Consider the following 24,143-nt stretch of genomic DNA (forward strand, 5'->3'; position numbering starts at 1 on the left):
TCTTACCAGCTGATGTAGCCAGCCATGACTGATAAGCTGCTGTTACAACTTCTGTTCTATCAGTACATCTCTCCCACTTTCTAAACTTTACAGAAGTCCCCCTGCATACCTTGTGGGACTACAAGCACACCTACAACAAAGGTTGCCACAGCATAAAGACTGATTCCATACTGAATATTGCCCTCTGAAACAGACTGTGTTCTATTTAGATACTTCCTACCAAATTAGAATGCTATATTGGACAGGAACTTGAACTCACATCTTTCGTGGATAGTTCAGTAATGAAGAACATTGTCGACTGCATGTCCTAGACCCAATCCAGTGCATAGATTTAATTTGGTAGGAAATTTCAAAACTGTATGCACTCCATTACAGAGCTAAAGAATAAATGTGGTTAATATAATTGTACACTCCTGGAAATTGAAATAAGAACACCGTGAATTCATTGTCCCAGGAAGGGGAAACTTTATTGACACATTCCTGGGGTCAGATACATCACATGATCACACTGACAGAACCACAGGCACATAGACACAGGCAACAGAGCATGCACAATGTCGGCACTAGTACAGTGTATATCCACCTTTCACAGCAATGCAGGCTGCTATTCTCCCATGGAGACGATCGTAGAGATGCTGGATGTAGTCCTGTGGAGCGGCTTGCCATGCCATTTCCACCTGGCGCCTCAGTTGGACCAGCGTTCGTGCTGGACGTGCAGACCGCGTGAGACGACACTTCATCCAGTCCCAAACATGCTCAATGGGGGACAGATCCGGAGATCTTGCTGGCCAGGGTAGTTGACTTACACCATCTAGAGCACGTTGGGTGGCACGGGATACATGCGGACGTGCATTGTCCTGTTGGAACAGCAAGTTCCCTTGCCGGTCTAGGAATGGTAGAATGATGGGTTCGATGACGGTTTGGATGTACCGTGCACTATTCAGTGTCCCCTCGACGATCACCAGTGGTGTACGGCCGGTGTAGGAGATCGCTCCCCACACCATGATGCCGGGTGTTGGCCCTGTGTGCCTCGGTCGTATGCAGTCCTGATTGTGGCGCTCACCTGCACGGCGCCAAACACGCATACGACCATCATTGGCACCAAGGCAGAAGCGACTCTCATCGCTGAAGACGACACGTCTCCATTCGTCCCTCCATTCACGCCTGTCGCGACACCACTGGAGGCGGGCTGCACGATGTTGGGGCGTGAGCGGAAGACGGCCTAACGGTGTGCGGGACCGTAGCCCAGCTTCATGGAGACGGTTGCGAATGGTCCTCGCCGATACCCCAGGAGCAACAGTGTCCCTAATTTGCTGGGAATTGGCGGTGCGGTCCCCTACGGCACTGCGTAGGATCCTACGGTCTTGGCGTGCATCCGTGCGTCGCTGCGGTCCGGTCCCAGGTTGACGGGCACGTGCACCTTCCACCGACCACTGGCGACAACATCGATGTACTGTGGAGACCTCACGACCCACGTGTTGAGCAATTCGGCAGTACGTCCACCCGGCCTCCCACATGCCCACTATACGCCCTCGCTCAAAGTCCGTCAACTGCACATACGGTTCACGTCCACGCTGTCGCGGCATGCTACCAGTGTTAAAGACTGCGATGGAGCTCCGTATGCCACGGCAAACTGGCTGACACTGACGGCGGCGGTGCACAAATGCTGCGCAGCTAGCGCCATTCGACGGCCAACACCGCGGTTCCTGGTGTGTCCGCTGTGCCGTGCGTGTGATCATTGCTTGTACAGCCCTCTCGCAGTGTCCGGAGCAAGTATGGTGGGTCTGACACACCGGTGTCAATGTGTTCTTTTTTCCATTTCCAGGAGTGTATTTTCTGTGGTACAGTCACAAATATTGACTGTACTTAAATCATTTCAAAGGATGATAAGTTCTAGAGAATCCATGTCTTGGATATTAAACCTCGTGGCAGTTCTCCCCAAAGCAGATAAAGATCATTTGCTGCATTGTTGAGACACTGTTTTCTTTGTTGGTGGTGATACAGATATTTAACTGTAAATTCATGTGGTCATTCTATGTATGGGTTATTTGGTGCCACATTGGATAGGTTCTGTCCACAAATCCCTATTCAGTCCTAGAATGTTTTTCTGTGACATGTTGTCAGGTTTATACTGGCAGTGATTTGTGTGTGTGAAGAATACAACGTAGTCTAGTGCTTTAAAGTCAATTGTTAAAGTGTAGGTTCTCACTACAAATGCCAATGTTGTTGTTGTTGTTGTTGTTGTGGTTGTCATTCTGAAAAATTGTTTGATGCATCTCACAAAAGTAGTCTATCCTGTGCAACTTTCTTCATCTCTGAATCACTGCTGCAACATACATTCTTTTCATCTGGTTGCTCTATTCATATCGAGGTCTTCCTCTACAAGTTTTACACACCTCACACTTCCTTCCATCACCAAATTTACTATTCTTTGACTTCAGGATGTATCCTATCAACCAATCTCTTGTTTCAAAGTTGTGCCATAACCATATCATTAACTATTCAATCCTCCCATCCAATATTGAGCATTCATCTTTAGCACCACATTTCAAAATCTTCCATTTTGTTTTTGCCTAAACTATTTAGCATCCATGTTTCACATCAGTATGTGACTAGACTTCAGACAAATACATTCAGAAAATTTCCTAACACTTAATTTTGTATTATGTGTTAACAAACTCAGAAATGCTTTTATTGCTACTGCCAGACTGCATTTTATATCCTCTCTACCTCAACCATCATCAATCACTTTACTGCTCAGATAGCAAAACTCATGTACTACTTTTAGTGTTTTGTATCCTAATCTAATTTCTTCATCATCACTTGCTTTAATTCAACTACATTCCACTGCCCATGTTTTACTCTTATTTGTGTTCATCAAAACTCTAACTATCATGCTTTTCAAGATTCTATCCATTCCACTCAACTACTCTTTCACGTCCTATGTCATCTCTTACTGCACTGCAAAGTCATTGGCAAACCTCAAAGTTTTTATTTCTCCTCCCTGAATGTTAATTTCCTATTTCTTCTCAGTTGTCTTTCTGCTTGCTCAGTGGAAAGATTAAGTAACATTGATGATAGGGTACACTGTTTCACTCCCTTCCAAACTATTGATTCCTTCCCGTTTCTTTGACTCTTACAATTGCAGTCTGCTTTCAGTTCTAGTATAACCTTTCACTCTATGTATTTCTTTCCTGTTACCTCCAAAATTTCGAACAGTGCATTCCAGTCAACAATGGTAAAAATTTTCTCTAAAAACTACAAATGCTAGAAATGTAGGTTTACTTTCCTCCAACTTGTCTTCTAACATAAATTGTTGGGTAAGTACTGCTTCACACGTTCCTACATTTCTTCGGAACAGTAACTGATCTTCTGCAAGGTCAGCTTCTTCCTTTTTTTCATTCATCTGTAACTAATTCGTGTCAGTGTTGTGAAACCATGATGTACTAAATCGATGATGAATAAACTCATGATTCAGTAATATTTACACTTGTCAGCACATGCCTTTTTTGGAACTGAAATTGTTACATTCTTCTTGAAGTCTGAGGGTGTTTTTTGTGTCTCATATATCTTGCATACCAGGAGGAATAGTTTAGCTTGTAGCTAGCTCTCCCAAGAATCTCATTTTTTCTGTGAGACTGTTGTCTACTCCAGGACCATTGTGTATGCTTAGGTCTCTCAAAGGTCTGTTAATTTTCTCTCACATTACAAGATTTCTCACATTACAAGATTTCAGATCTCATCTTCATTTACTTCCTCAATTACCTTCCTAGAATATAGTCTTCAAGTTCATTTCCTTTGTATCGCCCCTCCATATACTCCTTTGAGCTTTCCCTTCTTTGCTCAGCATCAGCTTGCCATGTGATTGGTTGATATTTATACAGTTGTTTCTGTTTGCTTCAAAGGGCTCTTTAATTTTCCTATAAGTGGCATCTATCTTTTCCCAGGCATTCACACTTTTACAGCCATGCATTTCTCATAGCCATTCCTACTTAACAATTCTGTGCTTTCTATCAGTCTCATTTTTTAGACTTTGTATTTTCTTTTGCCTGCTTCATTTGATACATTTTTATATTTTCTCCTTTCATCAATTAAATTCCATATCTCCCATGTTATCCATGGATTGCTACTGAGTGCCACCTTCTTACCTATTTTATCTTCTGTCACCTTCACTATTTCCTCACTCAAAGCTACACATTTGTCTTCTATTGTAATACTTTCCCCCATTTCAGTCAAAAATAGCTTAATGTCTCCTGCGGAACTCCCAACAACCTTGGCTCTTTCGATTTATTCAGATCTCAACTCCTTAATTATCTGCCTTTCTGCATTCTCTTCAGTTTTAATCTACAGTTCATAAAAAACAAATTATGATCCACATCTGCCACCAGAAATGGCTCACAGTGTAAAGTGACAATATTATGAAAAGGATAAACTGCTACTCACCATATAGCGGAGATGCTGAACCACAGACAGGCACAACAAAAAGACTGCTAAATAAGTAAGATTTTTACCAAAACGTCTTCTTCTGAATTTGATAAAATACATATACACTTCCATGCAAATACAACTCAACACACACATGACCACTGTCTCCAGCTGCCGAGGCCACACTACTAGCTTCAGCGCATGATAGGAGAAGTAGTCTGGGCGGTGGGGGTAGGAAGAGGCTGGGGCATGGTGGGAGGAACACAGGGTAGCATCCCTGCCCTCCCTGTCCCAGCCTCATCCTTACCCCATCACCCAGAGTGCTTCTCCCATCGTGTACAGTAGTTTGCAATCTGGCGTCAATAGCCAGTGACAGTGGTCATATGTGTGCGAGTTGTGTTTGCATGAATGGGTGTGTGCGTGTTATATAATTCAGAAGAAGGCCTTTTGGCCAAAAGCATACTTATTTAGCAGTCTTTTCATTGTGCCTGTCTGTGACCCAGCACCTTCACTGTGTGGTGAGTAGCAATATATCCTTTTCGTAATATTATCATTATTCCATCCTGGATTTTACTGTTTAAAGTCCTATTTTGAAGTATTTGTGTTATCATTAGATAATCAGTCTGAAACCTTCCAGTGGCTCTGAGTAATTTTCATGTATAGATCCTTCTTTGATGATTCTTGAACTATGTATTAAGAGTATTAACAATGCTTAAATTGCTCTTTGTACCAAATTGTACCCAGCTGCTTCCTCTTTCATTCCTTTCCTCCAAGCCATGTTCTCCTACTCTTTTTCATTCTCTTCCTTTCCCTTCTATCAAATTCCAGTCCTTCATCACAATTAAATTTTCACCTCCCTTAACTATTCCAATGATTTCTTTTGTCATGCCTACAGTTTAGCTATGCTTGAAACTGAAGCACTGAACACAACATCTTTAAGGTGAATCCACATCCAAAAGTCACACAGGTTAAGATTAGGTGATCCGTACAGCCATGCTGTAGGGAAATGATGGCCAATAATTCTAACATTTCCAAAATATCTCAGCAGCAGCCATTTCACTGGCTGTGTAGTGTGCAGAGGAGCACTATCTTCCATAAAAATGATCCTACCAGGTCATCCATGTTGTCGAAGGGTTGGAATGACGTTGGTGTGTGAAAGACTCATAGCGTTTACCAGTGACAGCACAGGTAACAGGACCCACAGGACTTATGTCCTCAACGGCACTATGATAAATGATGCTGTCAACCCGCACTGCATAGTTGCCTTTACAGAATGAAGAGCATGTGAATTTTCTGATGCCCATATTCTGCAATTCTGCATAGTGACAGACCATTGGAGATAGAAATGAGCTCTGTCTGTCCACAGAATGTTACATGGCCATTCATTGTCCACTTCCATGCGAGCAAGAAATTCCAGAGTGAATGTTTGTCTTGCTGGCAAATGAGCAGAAGCAACTCCTGAATATGGGTGATTTTTGTATGGATAGCAATGTAGGGTGTTTCATAGGATTTTAACCACTGTGATCACAGGCATGCCCAATTTTCACGGCAATTCCCTGTGCATTGTATGTTTGCACACCACTGCTCAATCTCTCCTGTAATGCTGTGGCCATATCTTCGACAGACTTTGGATCAACTACCTTCCTTCCTCTTCTGCATTGGACTTCAAAAGAACCTGTCTTTTTGAAGTTTGTAATGATTTTCTCCTGACCCATTGTGGACACTGAACCCCTCCCTTGAGTGTTTGGAACTTCTGCAGGGCTACTGGCACACAGTCACCATTCTTGTAAATGAGCTTTACCAGCAGTGTGTGGTCCTTCATGGAGATAGTCATGTTGGGCATCTCAGATGCAAACTGAGGAACAGCTGTGTCCCCTTTGTCTGTTGGTGTGCTTATTCTGATGCTTACAGAACCATCTGTTGGTCAAATTTTCACTAATTTTATTTTTTCCAGGAAGTTTTCCCCTGCGTCAATAGTATGTTGTTCAAATTTGAGATCATTCTAAGTACTGGTTCTCTTTCTACAGCATTTTGAAACCATAACTTTAATGAAGAAATGTAACAATATTAGAGAAGTAAAGTTGCTACTCACCATATAGTTGATATGCTGAGTCGTGATACGCACAACAAAAAAATTCACACAATTATAGCTTTCGGGCATTAAGGCCTTTGTCAGCAATAGACACACACACACACACACACACACACACACACACACACACACACACACACAGGCGCGCGCGCACGCACACTCAAGCAAAAGGCAACTTGCGCACACATCTGCAGTCTCAGATAGCTGAAACCACCCTGCAAGCAGCAGCACCTGTGCATGATGAGAGTGGCAACTGGGTGGGGGTAAGGAGGAGGCTGGGGTGGGGAGGTGGAGGGATATTATGGTGGGGGTGGCAGACAGTGAAGTGCTGCAGTTTAGATTGATGGCAGGAGAGAAGGTGGAGAGGGGGAGGGGCGGAGGAAGTAGCGGAAAGGAGAGAAATAAAAGAAATTAAAAGACAGGGTGTTGCAGTGAAATGATGGCTGTGTAGTGCTGGAATTGGAACAGGGATGGGGCTGGACGGGTGAGGACAGTGACTAAAGAACGTTGAGACCAGGAGGGTTAGGGGAACGTAGGATGCATTGCAGGGAAAGTTCCCACTTGCGCAATTCAGAAAAGCTGTTGTTTATGGGAAGGATCCATATGGCACAGGCTGTGAAGCACTCATTGAAATGAGGGATATCATGTTTGGTAGCATGTTCAGCAACAGGGTGGTCCACTTGTTTTTTGGCCACAGTTTGTCAGTGGCCATTCATGTGGACAGACAGCATGTTGGTTGTCATGCCTCATAGAATGCAGCACAGTGGTTGCAGCTTAGCTTGTAAATCTCATGACTGGTTTCACAGGTAGCCCTGCCTTTGATGGGATAGGATCAATGCCATGAACTCCAGAGGCACACTCGACTGATGAATCGAAGCAAGTCGGCGGTCGCTGAACATTGTTTGTCGGAAAATCACGCTATGGAGCATGAACGCACGAGGATTCTGGTACAGACGTCGAGATACTGGGACAGCGTTGTTAGAGAGGCCATCGAAATTCGCACCAATGGCGACCTCATAAACCGCGACTGTGGCTATAATCTTAGCAAGGCTTGGAACCAGCGATTGGGTTAATCAAGAGTAAATCGAGCAAACGTATAGTTGTGACGACCACGGCGGACAGAGCCATCACACCGATGTCATTTCAGACGCCATCGCAATCTGTTCCACTGCGCGACCGTGGCGCGGACGGCGGAGGGAGTGCACTGCGAGCGGAGGGTATTTAAATTGGCCGCCGCCATGACCGAACCCAGTTCCCCCTGAGCAGCCATAGCGTATGGATCTCCGTACCGGCACGTTCGCAGGAGCTCAGTCCGTCAGTTCACCTGATGATGGCGACATGTATGATCGCCGAAATATTGTGGCCGTTGGACACTGTAGACCGGCAGTACACCCGTGGATATTTTGATTATATAAGTTGTGTTTAAAGGGCAGTTCCAGTTTCGCTCTCCAACTTTACAGTCCGGTATCTTGTCCATAAGTATTGGAAACTCCTTGCAAATGGATCCTGCAGAGTAATGTATGGTTTTTATGCAAGAATTTTGAAAATAACAGTCCTTGTGCAGATTTGTTATCTTTCTTGTATTCACTGATTAAAATCACATTATTAAAAGCAAAACCTATTGTGCTGTGGAATCAGAATCTGTAGACTCTTCAGTAGTGGTCTATATTAGGTTTCTGTGTGTATCAAAATGTTAAAGAGGCTTTACCTTCAACTCTTAATTTTAACAACATAAAATATTCAGTGCCACCAATTACCAATTACTTGCATGTTAAGTAAAAGTAAATTGTTACTCTTAACTGGATTCTTGTGACCTGCATACTATTTTTTAAAATGTTACAAAGACACCAGTGGAACAATTATGTTTACATATTCTTGAGAAGCTGAGTACAGATACAAGTAAAAGCAATCCACTGCCCTGTGCTTTACATTCAATACTATAATTCTGGACTTTTAATGTGTGCTTTCTACTGTACTTGCTATGCTACCAGGAGAACTACCATCTCAAACAATGATCATAGTTTATGTATTTAATTATTCAATCTTATTAGTGATATTTGTATAGAAATTTAAGTTCTCTTCATGTAAGTATTCTTATTCATTTCTGATATTTCAGGCAGTTGTCCGTAACCAGCAAGTTCAGGAACTTAACCGTTTTTTGCATTACTACACTCGTTTCAAGAATCATGAAAACAGTCACCGTCTGGAGGAGCCCCTGCTGATAAATGCGCGACAAAAAGCTCAGTTGTTGCTGGCATCTACTAGCACAGCACAGGGGCCAGGAACAGGACAGGTTCTAGGAACAGGTCAAGTTTCGAGCACTGGTAAGAAGTATGTACTTATACAATAACAAAAGATTCTTAATACAGAATGTATTCATAATGACAAATGCCAATAGAAACAGGCTGGTTAGTGAACCATAAGCTTAAAGTTTTCAGGAGTCAAAAGAGAAGGATAAAATACTGGAAAAGGGAGGCATGCCATTAAAACAGATGATAAATGGAGTCATGGTACTTACAAAGTGTATGTGCAAAATGTCACTGACTTTTAAATATGTTTTTTTGGCTGATTCTGATGTTGCACAAATTGAGCCAAACCCTCCCTTTCGCTTGTCATTTTTTGTTGTTCTTCCACTGTCGGTAGCCCCTGCATCCTCATGAATCTTTTCCCTTTATATCTGTTGCATTGAAGAGAAAAAACTTATTTTGTGTAGATCCTCTGTGAGCAGAGGAATAACAGGCATGTATGAACGAATGATACCAGATACCTGCTTGTTGATTCAGTTCACTCGTTGCCATTATGCACTGTTTCCACATGTTGAAACCTATCTCCCCCCTACCTGGTTTGCATTCATTCATATGATGCATTCCAACTGCCATGGCATGCCTATTCTCTGCATTGCCAATGAAAATTCGTGGAGAGGCTTGTACACTATCAAATAAGTAAAACATGAATCTAATAATAACACAATATATTGTTTACACCCTATGTCCTCCTATTAGGCTGCTGTACATTAACAACAGTATAAACATAAAGATGAAAGTGCCTTGAACCAGAATTCACAATGCCTACATTATAGCCATTAATTCTTAATAAAACTTGTCTACTGTAAATTTACATATCTAGCTGCTCCAGTCTGAGATCAAACGATGGTTCTGCTACCATCTGAGACTTTATAACTGAGATGTCAGGATAGTTTTGAAACTACTTGGGACCTAAACATGTAATATTCTCCAAGACGATAAAAACTGACAGCCACAACCATGACCAGAAGGCCACCTGTGATTATTTAACCCAATCCTGAGAAACTAACAGCAAGTTAAGAAGCATTGCTCTACTTACCAACATCAGTGTGACACATGACATAATAGGGCAACATACACTTTGTTCATCTGAGCTAACCACATCTAAATCTGTAGTTATTGTCATAGTCAGTAACATAAATTTGAAACACTAATTAATGTCACCCTCCTGTGTCATTGTTCATGTTTTGACTTTGCAAATATCAGATGAACTACCGAAAGCATTAGCACGTCACTGAGGTGTACTGCTACAGGTCCGTCCTCAGTCAGTACTCACTATGATATGCCCTGAATGAGGGAATCCTTTATTTATAACATTTTAGCTGACTATGACATCAGACAAGTCACTTTTACAACAATACACAATTTTGGTATGACACTCCACACATGTTCTTCCCATGTAAACTCACTCTAGAACTTCCACAGAATAAAATTTGCAGTTGCTCCCTCTGCCGTAAATCATATTTTTGTGGACATACTATTCTTGCTTCTCCCACCCTTCAGGGCCATGGATGAATCCTACCCTTTTTGCCAAGGAATGTTTCTCCCCAAAACCTGCATTTTACTTATAGTTTTTCACAAAAGTATTCTTGCACTGAGCTTCAAAATCCTTCCAAATGCCCTTACTTCCTCTTCACCTACAGGCTTTGCATACTCCGTGACCACATTGCTCCATCTTGCCTATGCTATTAAAATTCAAACAACTCATCTGCTGGATGGATTTTGATGCGGTGTGCGCCAGTCAATTTCATTTTAAACAAAGACCTTATTTATTTTATGTTACACCATGAATTATTATGCTACACTAAGATATACTACACTACATACGGTACTTGTTCTTTCTGAATTGAGCATCAGTGAAATAATATAGCTTCGTTATCACAGTATCTATAGCATCAGAGAACTTGAAGTGTATCTCTTCATTCCTTAGCATTTCTGCATCACACTTATTTGCACATTGTTTCTTCCTGACTAGCCTCTTAAGCTTCAGGCTACTCTTCGTCATTACTAAATTGTTATCCAAATCTATATCTGCTTCTGGGTATGCCTAACAATCCAATATCTGATTTTGGAATCTCTTCCTGACCATGATGTAATCTAACTGAAACCTTCCCATATCTCCCAGCATTTTCCAACTATACTTCCTCCTGTTGTGATTCTTGAATAGAGTATTTGTGATAACTACTGAAATTTATTGCAGAACTCAATTAATCTCTCTCCTCTACTATGAAGCCCATGTTCTCCTGTAAACATTACTTCTACTCCTTCCCTTACAACTGCATTCCAGTCTAATATGATTATTAGGTTTTCATCTCCCTTTACATACTTAATTACTTCTTCAATATCCTCATATACTTTGTCTATCTCTTCATCTTCTGCTTGAGACATTGCCATGTGTACCTGTTGTCAGTGTTGCTTTCCTATCTGTTCTGATTATAATAATCCTATCACTGAACTGTTCACAGTAACTCACTCTCTGGCCCACCTTTCTATTTGTAATGAATCCTACTCTCATTATACTGTTTTCTGCTGCTGTTGATATTACCCTATACTCGTCTGACCAGAAATCCTTGTCTTCTTTCCATTTCACTTCACTGACACCCCCATCCCCCCTCCCCACTATATGTACTGAGCCTTTGCATTTCCCTTGTAGATTTTCTAGTTTCCCTATAACATTCAAACTTGTGATGTTACATGTCCTGACTCATATAATGTCATACTTTCTCTAACTTAACTCTTAAGAGACGTGGTGAGGACCATTTCTTTCCAGCTAACAAAATTGATTGAGAAGAAATTAGTATCCTTCACCTGTACTGGAAGAATTCATTAATATGCACCACACACTCTTTTTTTTCGAGATTTTCCATGTAAAGGGAAAATTCACAAGTGAATTTTCCTTTCAGTTTGTGCATTTCTTTTAACAGTGGCAATAGTATCTGTAACATGTATTCTGTAGCTCTGAACAGCAGACTGATTAAGAAGATAAAGAACAGGTTATAATTAAAAATATTTTAATATTGTTGACAGAACGTACTAATCAACTGGGACCAGAAGGAGCTAGATTTGTGGAAGATGGTGTACGAGAGCTACTGAAAGCACGTAGGGTACTCTGTGGCTCATACGTTCATGGGTATTATCTACATGACAATGGTTACAGCAAATCCATCTTTGAATTTATGCAGGTTAGAGAACTGATTTTTGTACATAAATTTCTGTTTTAGCCTCTATGTAGTTGCAATATTGAATAAAACATTTTCTGTGTTAGTTGTGCTGTTGCATCAAAATTTAGTAGACGTTCTTTTCAAGTATACATAAAAAAATTTTCTTACCAAATGGTTGCAGACACAGACAAATAAAAAGAGGCAAAAGTCACATAAATACGACAGTCAAGTAAGGACTGAAGGTTCCTTATAATAATAATAATAATAATAATAATAATAATAATAAAAGGGCGAAAGAATTGATCAATCAAGAATATAAACAGAAAACATTGAAAAATTTTATTATTATTGTAAAACTTAGATTTCAGGTTATAAGCCCATTTTCTAGAAAATGAGCTTATAGCACAAGATCTAGGTCATACAGTAGTAATGAAGTTTGTGTAACTAGGCTAAAAAAGTGTTTCAAAATAATGGAAGGAAACATTCCACGTGGGAAAAATTATATATAAAAACAAAGATGAGGTGACTTACCGAACAAAAGCGCTGGCAGGTCGATAGACACACAAACAAACACAAACATACACACAAAATTCAAGCTTTCGCAACAAACTGTTGCCTCATCAGGAAAGAGGGAAGGAGAGGGGAAGACGAAAGGAAGTGGGTTTTAAAGGAGAGGGTAAGGAGTCATTCCAATCCCGGGAGCGGAAAGACTTACCTTAGGGGGAAAAAGGACAGGTATACACTCGCACACACGCACATATCCATCCACACATACAGACACAAGCAGACATATTTAAAGACCAAATATGTCTTTAAATATGTCTGCTTGTGTCTGTATTTGTGGATGGATATGTGCGTGTGTGCGAGTGTATACCTGTCCTTTTTCCCCCTAAGGTAAGTCTTTCCGCTCCCGGGATTGGAATGACTCTTACCCTCTCCTTTAAAACCCACTTCCTTTCGTCTTCCCCTCTCCTTCCCTCTTTCCTGATGAGGCAACAGTTTGTTGCGAAAGCTTGAATTTTGTGTGTATGTTTGTGTTTGTTTGTGTGTCTATCGACCTGCCAGCGCTTTTGTTCGGTAAGTCACCTAAAAAAGTGTTTCGTTTATTTAATAAGTAGGAAAGTGAGCTATGATTCCAGACCTAGAGAGGTAACAGTATAAGAAAAAGTTTAATGGTTGAATGTTGGCAACAGGTGAGTTTTGAAAACCTGAGGAGCAGTTGACAAATCAGATATAAAGGGAAGGACAAATTGAAAATAGAGGCATAAATTACATTAATATAACAGCAACACAGAAAAAAGGAGCAATTGCTGCTTCCCACCATGAAAGAAGAAAATCTACATACATACTCCACAAGCCACTGTACAGTGTGTGGCAGAGAGAGCTCTATAGCACCAATAGTAATTTGTTTTCCTATCTCACTGGCAAATAGTGCAAGGGGAAAATGTCTCATCTGATCATCATGATCTTTACATGAAATGTATGTTGCTGGTAGTAGAATCATTCTACAGTCAGCTTCAAATCAGTTTTCTAAATTTTCTTAGTAGTGCTCCTTGATGAAAACATCAGCTTCTGTCCAGGGATTCTCATTTGAGTTTCCGAAGCATCTCTGTAATACTTGCATGTTGTTTGAACCTACCGGTAACAAATCTAACAGCTTCGATTTTTTCTTTTAATCCAATGTGTTGTGGATCCCAAATGCTCAAGCAATACTCAAAATTGGGTCTCACTATTATTATGTATGTGGTCTCCTGTAAAGATGAACCACACTTTTCTAAAACTCTTCCAATAAACTGAAGTCGGCCATTCCCCGTCCCCACTTCAATCCTTATATGCTTATTCCATTTCATATTGTTTTGCAACATTATATTTGATCAATGTGACTCTGTCTACTGATGCTGTATTTGAACATTATGAGTTTATTTTCCTATTCATCTACATTAACTTTCATTTTTCTACATTTGGAGCTAGCCGTCTTACATGACACTAGCTAGAAATTTTGTCTAAGTCATCGTGTATTCATCTATAGCCACTCAGTTACGACATCTTCATGTACATCACAGCATCATCAGCAAAGAAACACAGATTGCTGTCCATCCTGTCTGCCAGATGTATAAAGAAAACAATAGTGGTCCTATAACATTCCCTGGGACACTCCCAGTGATACCCTTGTCTCTGATGAATACTTGCTGTAGGGACAACATACTGGGTTCTATTGCTTAAAAAGCCTTTGAGCAAGTCACATATCTGGAAACCTATTCCGTATGCTTGTACCTGCGGTGGGACACAGTGTTAAATGCTTTTCAAAAATCTAGGAATGTGGAATCTGCTTGTTGCCCTTCATCCATAGTTCACAGGATGTATGACAAAAGGTCAAGCTGAATTTTGCATGAGCAATGCTTTTTAAAACAATGCTGATTAGTGGACAGAAGCTTTTCTGTCTCAAGGAACTCTGTTATATTTAAATTGAAATATTCACGGATTCTAAAGCAAATTGATGTTAAGGATATATTCTGTAATTTTTTGGATCCATTCTTTTCCCCTTATTAGATACAGGAGTCATCTGTGCTTTTTTCGAGTCACTTTGGACTTTGTGCTGGACAAGAGATTCGCAATAAATGCAAGAAAAGTAAAGGGCCAATGTTGTAGGGATTCCATCCAGACCTGGCGACTTATTTGTTTTCAACTCTTTTATTGGTTTCTCTATGCCAGGGGTGCCTATTACTATGTCCTCCATACGGGAGTTTGTCCGGTGGTGAAATGGCAGTGTGTTTGTATATTTCTTCTGCATGAATAATTTCTTAAATGTGAAATTTAATATAAATAATTGGATGGATAAAAAATTCACTCACTAAGCAGCAGCAGGGGAACACGCATATAAAAGGTATTATAATTACTTCTATTTTTAAAAAATTGTTTATTTTTGTTGATATCTAGCTACATTCACTTTTTTACCATTGTTGCTTGTTAAAATTAATAAATTTTTTATTGTAACCACCACCAGGTACAATTTTTTGTACCATGTTTAGATTCTCATGTTTTGTAGTGGCATTAGGCATAGTGTTTGTGTATACTGCTATGGAGACTAGGAGGCCAACAAGTAATTATTATGGATGATATGGAGAAAATAATGGGTAAGGTAGACCTCATTTCACAGAAAAACTTCAGAAAGTTATAGCCCTGCTATAGAGGTTGGTAGATTCATTATCCATGCATATTTCTGTCTATCTGTTGTAGTGTGTTAAACAGTGGAAAATCCAGGATGGAATGTAACAAAAGTTGCTACTCACCATATAGCAGAGATGCTGAATTGCAGATAGGCACACCAACAAAGACCCTCACAATTAAAGCTTTCAGCCATTAAGGCCTTTGTCAACAATAGATAAACACACACACACACACACAAATGCAACTCGCACACACAACTGCAGTCCCAGATAACTGAAACCACACTGCGAGCAGCAGCACCAGTGGCAACAGGATGGAGGTGGCTGGGGTGGGGAGGGGGAGGGATAGTATGGTGGGGGTGGTGGACAGTGAAGTGCTGCAGGTTAGATGGAGGGCAGGAGAGAGGTGGGGAGGGTGGGGGGAAGGGAAGTAGTGGAAAAGAGAGAGATAAAAAGACTGGGTGTAATAGTGGAATGACGGCTGTGCAGTGCTGAAATTGGAACATTCCACCACCACACCCAGTCTTTTTATTTCTCTCTTTCCCACTACTACCCTCCCCCCCCCCCCACCCCCACCCCTCCCACCTCTCTCCTGCCCTCCACCTAACCTGCAGCACTTCACTGTCTGCCCCCCCACCCCAGACTATCCCTCCCCCTCCCTGCCCCAACCTCTTCCTTAAAATCATGCACTGGTGCTGCTGCTTGCAGTATGGTTTCAGTTGCCTGAGACTGCAGTTGTGTGTGTGAGCGTGTGTGTGTGTGTGTGTGTGTGTGTGTGTGTCGTCTATTGTTGATGAAGGCCTTCATGACTGAAAGCTTTGATTCTGAGAGTCTTTTTGTTGTGCCTATCTGCGGCTCAGCATCACCACTATATGGTGAGCAGCAACTTCCCTTTTCATAATATTGTTATTGTATGTTAGGTTAGTAAGGAGAAATATTTTATGTCTGTGTTTTAGTTTTCTTACACTTTGAAGATAATGTTCTTATGTATCAAACAATAGAAAATCCAAGATGGAATGAAACAATATTATGAAAAGGGAGGTTGCAACTCACCATGTAGCAGAGATGCTGTCGCAGATAGACACAACAAAAAGACTATCACAAATAAAGCTTTCAGCCATTAAGGCCATCATCAACAATAGATGACACACACACACACACACACACACACACACACACACACACACACACAAACGCAACTCCCACACACGACTGCAGTCTCAGGTAACTGAAACCACAGTGTAGAATGCGATGGGGGAATTACATAACAAGCAGTGGGTAAACTGATCCTCAAATTGAGTGTAATGTTGAGCAAAACACTTTGTCATTGGGAGAACAATTTTGCTGTGCAGACCAGTATAGGTATCGTATTAAGTTTATTTTCAGGTCCTCCACCAAGAATTGTTGTTTGCTTAGTTGAGTAAAAGGAAGGAAGCCAGGAGTTTTAATACCTATTCAGCACTGATATCATTAAACCTAGAACACTGGTTCATTGGGAGAAAAATTACTCTTGGAATCAGTTGTATCCTTGTTGAAGGAGTTGTCTCTGCACTCATCTGCAGTGATTTTGGGCAGTCATAGATAACTTACATTAAGGCAATATTCATTAGCCATTGAAAGCTGTTCTTGGACAATGTTGTTGTATATGAAAAAATATCATTAGAAAGTTGTTGTAGAAAGCAGGAAGACATATAGATGATTAATATTTTTCTTGTTGTTGTATGAAAAGTTTAATTTCTTTGATACAGTTTTCAACTTATCTCAGTATGAATTCTTTTTCCTTGTAACATCTCTGGCAAGTTATTTTTCTGTTGTAGAGGCAAGGTGGCTATTGGTGAGAATGGTTACAAAATAAACAGTTGTTCCTTATTAAACTGGGGACTTAATTTGTTTGTGGGAACACTAATATAGACATTTAATTCTCACATGGTTCCAAATAATAGATACTCACTCTTGACATAATGAAATGTAATGTACTGTGCATAAACTGCTGAAAAAATTACTCGCCTACAAACTGGAGTCACAAACATGAAGTATCTGGATATATCTACGAGCAGCAAATTAAGGTGTAGTGATTACATGATTTAGACATGAGAGAAATGAAGACCAGACATATTTATCAGAAGACGCCATTAATTTGTTTCATCATTTTGTTTATCTCACTAGCTTCAAAATTTTGACATTTTTAAACTTCTTTCACAGTTTTTCCAAGGGCAATCCATTGTTCTCAGTGATTCTTTATTAGTACTGCATTCATTAAACACTCAATAATGCTGCAATCTGTCACAAGATAAAGTGTAAATTTGATCAGCTGCTTAACAAAAGTGACTGTTCAGCTAAAAATACTGTTTTCTGTTGATCTATAAATATTCTTCTTTGTTCCCGAGTGTTATAGTTGGGACAAGTATTTGTAACTGTCTCATTCAAATGGAGTGTTGTAAGTTTTGTATTGTACCTGTTAGTATATCTTTTATGTGTATTACTCATGTCTGAAAGAAATTACTATCCAAGAGATAGAGGGGCTGGCCAGTACTTACCTCAGCTCAGTACAGCCGATAGATACACAAAAAACCGAACTGAAAATTTACATTCCTAGCTTTCGGAACAAATGTTCCTTCATCAGGGAGGAGTGAGGGGAAAGAAAGGGAAGAAGGGAAAGTGGATTCAGTTACTCACAACCCAGGTTATGAAGCAACAGGGAAAGGAAAACAGGGTGGGTAGCAAGGATGGAGGCATGGTTGTCAGAGGGAAGCCAAAGATATTCTACTGTAAGTTCTGTGCCAGCTTCAAACCAAAGAGGATGCATACAGAAGTAAAGAGGTATATAGTATAAAGATAAACACAACTATGAAGGATGAAAAGATGCGTGAATGGCTAAAGAGGAAAGGGAAAGAGGAGAAGACTGAAGAGTAAATGGGAGTGAGGTTGTTTAACGTAGGTTCAGTCCAGGGGGATGGTGGGATGAAAGGATGTGTTGGAGTGCAAGTTCCCATCTCTGCAGTTCAGAAGGACTGGTGTTGGGTGGGAGAAGCCAAATGGCACATACGGTGTAGCAGGTTCCTAGGTCCCTAGAATTATGCTGGAGGGCATGCTCCGCTACTGGGTATTGGACATCTCCTAGGCGGACAGTTCGTCTGTGTCCGTTCATGCGCTCAGCCAGTTTAATTGTTGTCATACCGATGTAAAAGGCTATGCAGTGCAGGCATGTGTTTTCCTTTCCCTGTTGCTTCATAACCTGGGTTGTGAGTAACTGAATCCACTTTCCCTTCTTCCCTTTCTTTCCCCTCTCTCCTCCCTGATGAAGGAACATTTGTTCCGATAGCTAGGAACGTAAATTTTCGGTTCTGTTTTTTGTGTATCTATCGGCTGTACTGAGCTGAGGTAAGTACTGGCCAGCCCCTCTATCTCTTTGTTAGTATTTGTTTCACATCTTTATTTGAGATTTTCCATTAATCATTTAGAAATTACTATCCTCGTAATATTATTGCTGCACTGACTGTAGACTTTTAAGCATCAAATAGGTAACCCTGTAGCTTAAAATCATTGTAACACTTTTCAGAATGAACTTGAGGAGGTCACAGAACGATTGTCAGAGATGGTTGCGCGGCCTTACCTTCGAACACCTCGAGCAGTGATTATCCAGACCACAGCTCTTGCCCGCCGTAAGCGTCATGAATTTGTGCGAGCTGTATCCAAAGGGCTAGTTCCACCTGAAACTCCTCCCTCTTCTCGAAGAATGGAAGGAACCGTAGTAAGTTTTTGGACAGTGGTGTGTACCTCGAACATTATGTTACAGTTGCTGAAATTACTGCAGACAAAGTATGTTGAGAAATTTCATATCACTTTTTACAAACATAATGATGAAATATATATAAATCAGATACATATTTCTGTCTAAAAAGTGAATTTAGGAAAATTTTCAATGTTTTATTACCAGATCTATGTAAGTGAAGAGGTAATCACCTAGGAATGTTTCCATGTCTTGATATTTGTATTTGAATTTCCTATTATACACGCCAGATGAACATAATAATTTTATAAAGTGCCGCGGTTTCTTTGTATTTCTTGGAGACAGCTGAATTGCATCACAACTACTTATGCCTCACTTATTCACCTGAGATTGAAAATTGAATTTTTTTTTGTGTTGGTATTTTGAATTAAGTCCCTCCTCACTTTGGTTATTTACTTCTCACCACGTATGTTCCACAAGTGGAGATTAGACACACTTCCACATCCTGGCACTCTTCTGTAACCTAATTCACAATTTTTATGTTATGTATGTGATATGTATATGTATTGTATACTGCTTGCTTGCTTGCTTGAAAGAGCATGTCTTTACAGTAAGTTCCTTCATTTCTAAGGCATGATCTGTAGTATATTGATTCTTTTTTTTCATGTCCAGTCTTTCAGAGATAATTTCCCTTTAAGCATACTGCTAGCCACCTCAAGATTATCACACAAATGTGCAGTGTGTCATTGTGTGGCAAACTAATCTGCTTAGGTAAATTAATGTCTGAGACTGCAAGATCATTTCACTTGAAGCTATGATTAATTATAATGGTATGAAAACTTTTAATAGTATCACATTCAAACCATATCTTTTCTTGAGGAAAATTGTAGGTTGACTCAAAGAAAATGATAACTTCAAAAGAGGAAACAAGCACTAACTCTAAATACTTGTAGAAAAGATCATAAGCACTATTTGTAGGAGGAGAACTGTTTTCAATGGTAATGTTGCTCCTATGAACCCTACAACACTGAGCGATCACATACATCCTCTGCTACTTTCTCAAGATGAATCAGAGGAGGTAGGGTTCACAGGAGGATATCCAAAAAGGCATTCCATTCAAGATAGAACTCTAAGCCAAGCATAAATTAAAAATTGGAAAAATATGCATAAACACTAGGAAGAAGTGGCATAGGAAGGTAATGTGAAATATTGGGATGAAGTTGAAATCCAGGTGCAAGAAAGAGAAAGATCACAGCTGAAGTAATATGGTCTGTAGATGGCAGAGAGATCAAAGACACTGTCAGCTCATTCGTGGTAACTATGCTGTATTACAGTCATCTTGTGATGCCTGCAGCTGATGTTTCCTTTATTTTATGTATGATCCCACAGTTTTGGCCTGAGACCATTTTCACATATCTAAAATTGAAGCATTATACATTGAATGCATTAGTATCAATTTATGGATTTAACATAAGAACAAGTCATATCCCAAGATTTGCTAGGATGAAATACAGAAAATATCAGCTGAAGGTATCACAAAATGATTTAAAAAATTTTATTACATTTCTGGCAATGTACACTTCAATTACATTATAAGTAGTACAGTAAAGCATGATTGTTGATGTATAACTTGGGACAGTAATTAAGAGTCCACTTAAAAATGGAAAATGTCAGTGATTTACTTAATGGAAACTGAGACTGATTGATTGTAGGTCAGGTTATGTGGTTTCAGTTGAAGTTATTTATCCTCCTGCATCTACGTACCCCTGTTGTAGTGAGCATTAATTTTACTTTATGAAGGAACAATGAGGATTAAGGTGTATCATCCTGTAGACCACTAACCTTCTTCTGGTGACAGAAACATCCTACTTCCAGAAAAGCTGTTCAATTTCAGTGATATGATTCTGCTACTGATTGCTTAGTAGTGTATAATTCACAGACATGCATAGCACTTGTCAACTAAGTTTTCTTACTTTCATAACTATAGGAACTCATTTTCCATATTTGTTAAAACATACAGCTGTAACAGTTGTGTGCCTTTATTAGTTCTAATAAACAACTAGCTTAAAAAAGGACTAAGTAGTGATTATTGTAGACGGAAAATTTCATATATTTGTCAAGAAATAGACTGAAAGTTATATAAGTTCATAGGCATCCATCACCAGTGTAATTTTGTATAAAATATTTTGATTATTGGGCTACATCATTTTAGCTATTAAAAAAGCTAAATTGCCAATGTTGTGACTGACTTGCTATGGCCTTCTTCAGTGAACTATCCTGAAGAGGACCACAGAAAGTCAGTTGGAACTATGGCACTTCAGCTGTTTTAGTAGTTATGATGATGCAGCCCAATACCCAAAATTATTTCATCCAAGTCTGGATTTGTGGTTATACGAACCCTATGGCCAGAAATTCAGTGTGAATTGCGAAGTAGTCATTTAGATGTAGATAGAAGGACCCAAACTCAGCCTTACCATACAGCCTAGACAATAGCTGAACCCATCTGCAACTGGTTCACAGCAATGATTTTGAATCTTAATTTAAGAAAGGCTCATATTTTGCAATTTCAAAGAAGTTACAATTACCCACTGGTTGCAAGGATAGGCAAAAATAGCCATACACTAAATAAAACTCCATGTAAAATTACTTGATGTTCAGTTCAATAGTGAACTGAAATAGACAGATAAATAATAATAATATCGTAAAGAAGGCTCATTTCAGGAAAACTATAAAATTAGAAAGAGGCAAAATGTCTGTCCAGTAATCACCTGCAGAAAGCAAAATTCTGCTACAGGCTGTAAACACATTTAAACTAAAAAATTAATCTTAGCTTTTGAACAATTTATTCCTTACTCTGTGCTTCAGAAGTTCTGTGGTATGCTTCTCCCAAGTGGAATTCTTATAAGTTGTAACCCCAAGAATTTAATGGTAAATCTCTTCCATTTGCTTGTCATCATACTTTGTAGATACACATAGAGTGTGTGTCTTTTCAGTGTCTAGTGGCAAAAAAATTAGCTGAAAACAATTTATTAATGTTCATGAAATATCGGTTTTGGAATCTTTCCAAAATAGCTGAAAGATGTGCATTGAAAACTGTGTTATGGAGGGTGCTGGACTAGGGTAGTCCATGCAACTCTCTGAGCTATACTACTGTGGTGGTGTAATAGCTAGCACACCAGCTTGGTAAGCATGGAGACTTTGGTTCAAGTCCTGGCCATGGCACAAATTTTAATGCATTTCTACAGCTTCTATCATTATCGTAGATTAAAGTAGAAGTGTTTGTATCATCTGCGAATGAAACAAACTTCATGTCTGGTAATGTTTCTGTACAAAGGTAGTTAACATTCACAAGAAAAAGAGGAAGATGAAATCTTCTGAGACATTATATGCAATTAGTTCACAGTGCTGTGACGAATGATAGCTTAATACAGGACTATTTCTCTACTAACACTGTTTGTTTCTTGTTAGATATGACTTGAACCATTTTGGGATTTCCTGTAGCACCACAATATTCTAATTTACCTAAAATTATTTTGTGATTTACATAGTCTAATGCCTTTGATAGATCACAGAATACACCAGTAGACTTCAGTTTATTGTGTAATATATTAAGTACTTTCTTGGTGTATTTTATTTTGTTTATTTTTTGTTTATGAGTAGCTTCCTCAGTATCAGAATCCTTTAGAAAACCAAAGTGTAAGTTTGATGATATGTTATATGTAGTCAGGTGTCTAAGAAACCACTTGTACTTTACCATTTCTAAAAATGTTGAGAATGCTGGTAGAAGTAATATTGTATGAAAGTTTGTTGTAATTTCATCATCTCCTCTGTTACACATGGGATTAACTGCAGCATAATTCAATTAATTAAGAAGCATTCTAATCATAAATGGCTGGTACACAAATAACTTATTATTGAGCTGAACTCAGAAGAACATTCTTTTATTAACTTAGCTGATGTTTTATCCTTATCTACTGATGTTTCAATTTCAAGGATTTTGTAATGGGCATTGCTTCTTCTCATGTGTCACAGTCATACGTTACTGAAGTTATTTGTATTGACTGATCTCAGGTGTTCTGTGGCACCATTTACTGATCCTGACAGCCACAACTTTTCAGTAACAGATATAAAATGCTTCATAAAGTTTTGCAGCAAACATTTGTCACCAATTTATCATTTACACTTAAAGCTACATGATATTCCTTACCTCTGGTCCTGCCAGCCTTTTCCTTCACTATATCCCATACTCTCTTTATTTTGTTACCTGGCGTTACTAGGATTTTGTTACAATGCATTTGCTTTGATGTTTGAATTCGTTTCTTCAGTATTTTGCAGTAAACCTTATAATGAGCAATAGAATAAAGATCAGAAATGTTACTGCATGAAGGTACAGTTCCCTTTTTGTCCTGAAAGGCACCTTTATTCCTTGACAACTTAAGAATTTTTTTTAGACTTTGGTCTAATATTATTAGCTTTTGGGAGAAAACAGTCTTCAAATAAGTTAATAAATGTATGTTAATAAATGGATTTTCCATGCATATCATTAGCACAGTATACATCAATCCAGTTCATAACTTTGAACAATTTCCTAGAATATTCAGATTTGGCTTGTGGTCTACTTTCCCAGACTCAGATTTATTAGCTTTTGTTTCCTGATCAGTATTAACTTTTAGCATAAGGAACTGCATATCAGTCTCAGAGACAATTAATTATGGATTTTGCAATGTACACTATAACACAAAAAATTCCATCTCTGGTCCGTATGCAAACAGTTATTTGGCTTGGCATTGAGTGGCAGAATTATTGGTTATTGTCCTGAGGGTTTTCATGCCAAATTCTGTCCAAATGGTGTGTTAGATTGTCGAAATCACTAGCTGATTGCAGGACCCTGCCCATAGTGCTCCAATTGCTCTCAACTGGAGAGAGATCTGGCAATCTTGCTAGCCAAGGTAGGGTGTGGAAGTATAAGACAAATAGTAGAAATTCTCACAGTGTGCATGCAGGCATAATCTTGCTGAAGTATAAGTCCAATATAGCTTGCCATGAAGAGCAACAAAATGGGGTACAGAATATCATTGACTTACCTCTGTGGTGTATGGGTGCCACGGATGACAAGTGGCTGATCAGTGGACCTGCTATAATGAGAAATAGCATTCCAGATCATCACTCCTGGTTGTTGGGCTGTATGGTGGGTGACAGTCAGGTTTGCATCCCACAACTGCCTAGAGTGTCTCCAGAGACATCTTAACAGTTCATGGGCACTCA

The 24,143-nt window shown here is 39.5% G+C and overlaps 1 protein-coding gene across 1 annotated transcript in view; it reads left to right on the forward strand.

The window, feature by feature from the left end:
• LOC126416252 (ankyrin repeat and IBR domain-containing protein 1-like) overlaps positions 1-24,143 on the forward strand; it is a 567,140-nt gene that overhangs the window by 381,081 nt on the left and 161,916 nt on the right. Inside the window, exons 12-14 of the mRNA XM_050083876.1 lie at positions 8,634-8,841; positions 11,848-12,002; positions 18,708-18,899. Coding sequence (XP_049939833.1) covers positions 8,634-8,841; positions 11,848-12,002; positions 18,708-18,899 — 555 coding nt within the window. The remainder of the gene's footprint in view (positions 1-8,633; positions 8,842-11,847; positions 12,003-18,707; positions 18,900-24,143) is intronic.

This window comes from Schistocerca serialis, chromosome 8, assembly GCF_023864345.2.
Source record: "Schistocerca serialis cubense isolate TAMUIC-IGC-003099 chromosome 8, iqSchSeri2.2, whole genome shotgun sequence".
In the NCBI taxonomy this organism is placed as follows: domain Eukaryota; kingdom Metazoa; phylum Arthropoda; class Insecta; order Orthoptera; family Acrididae; genus Schistocerca; species Schistocerca serialis.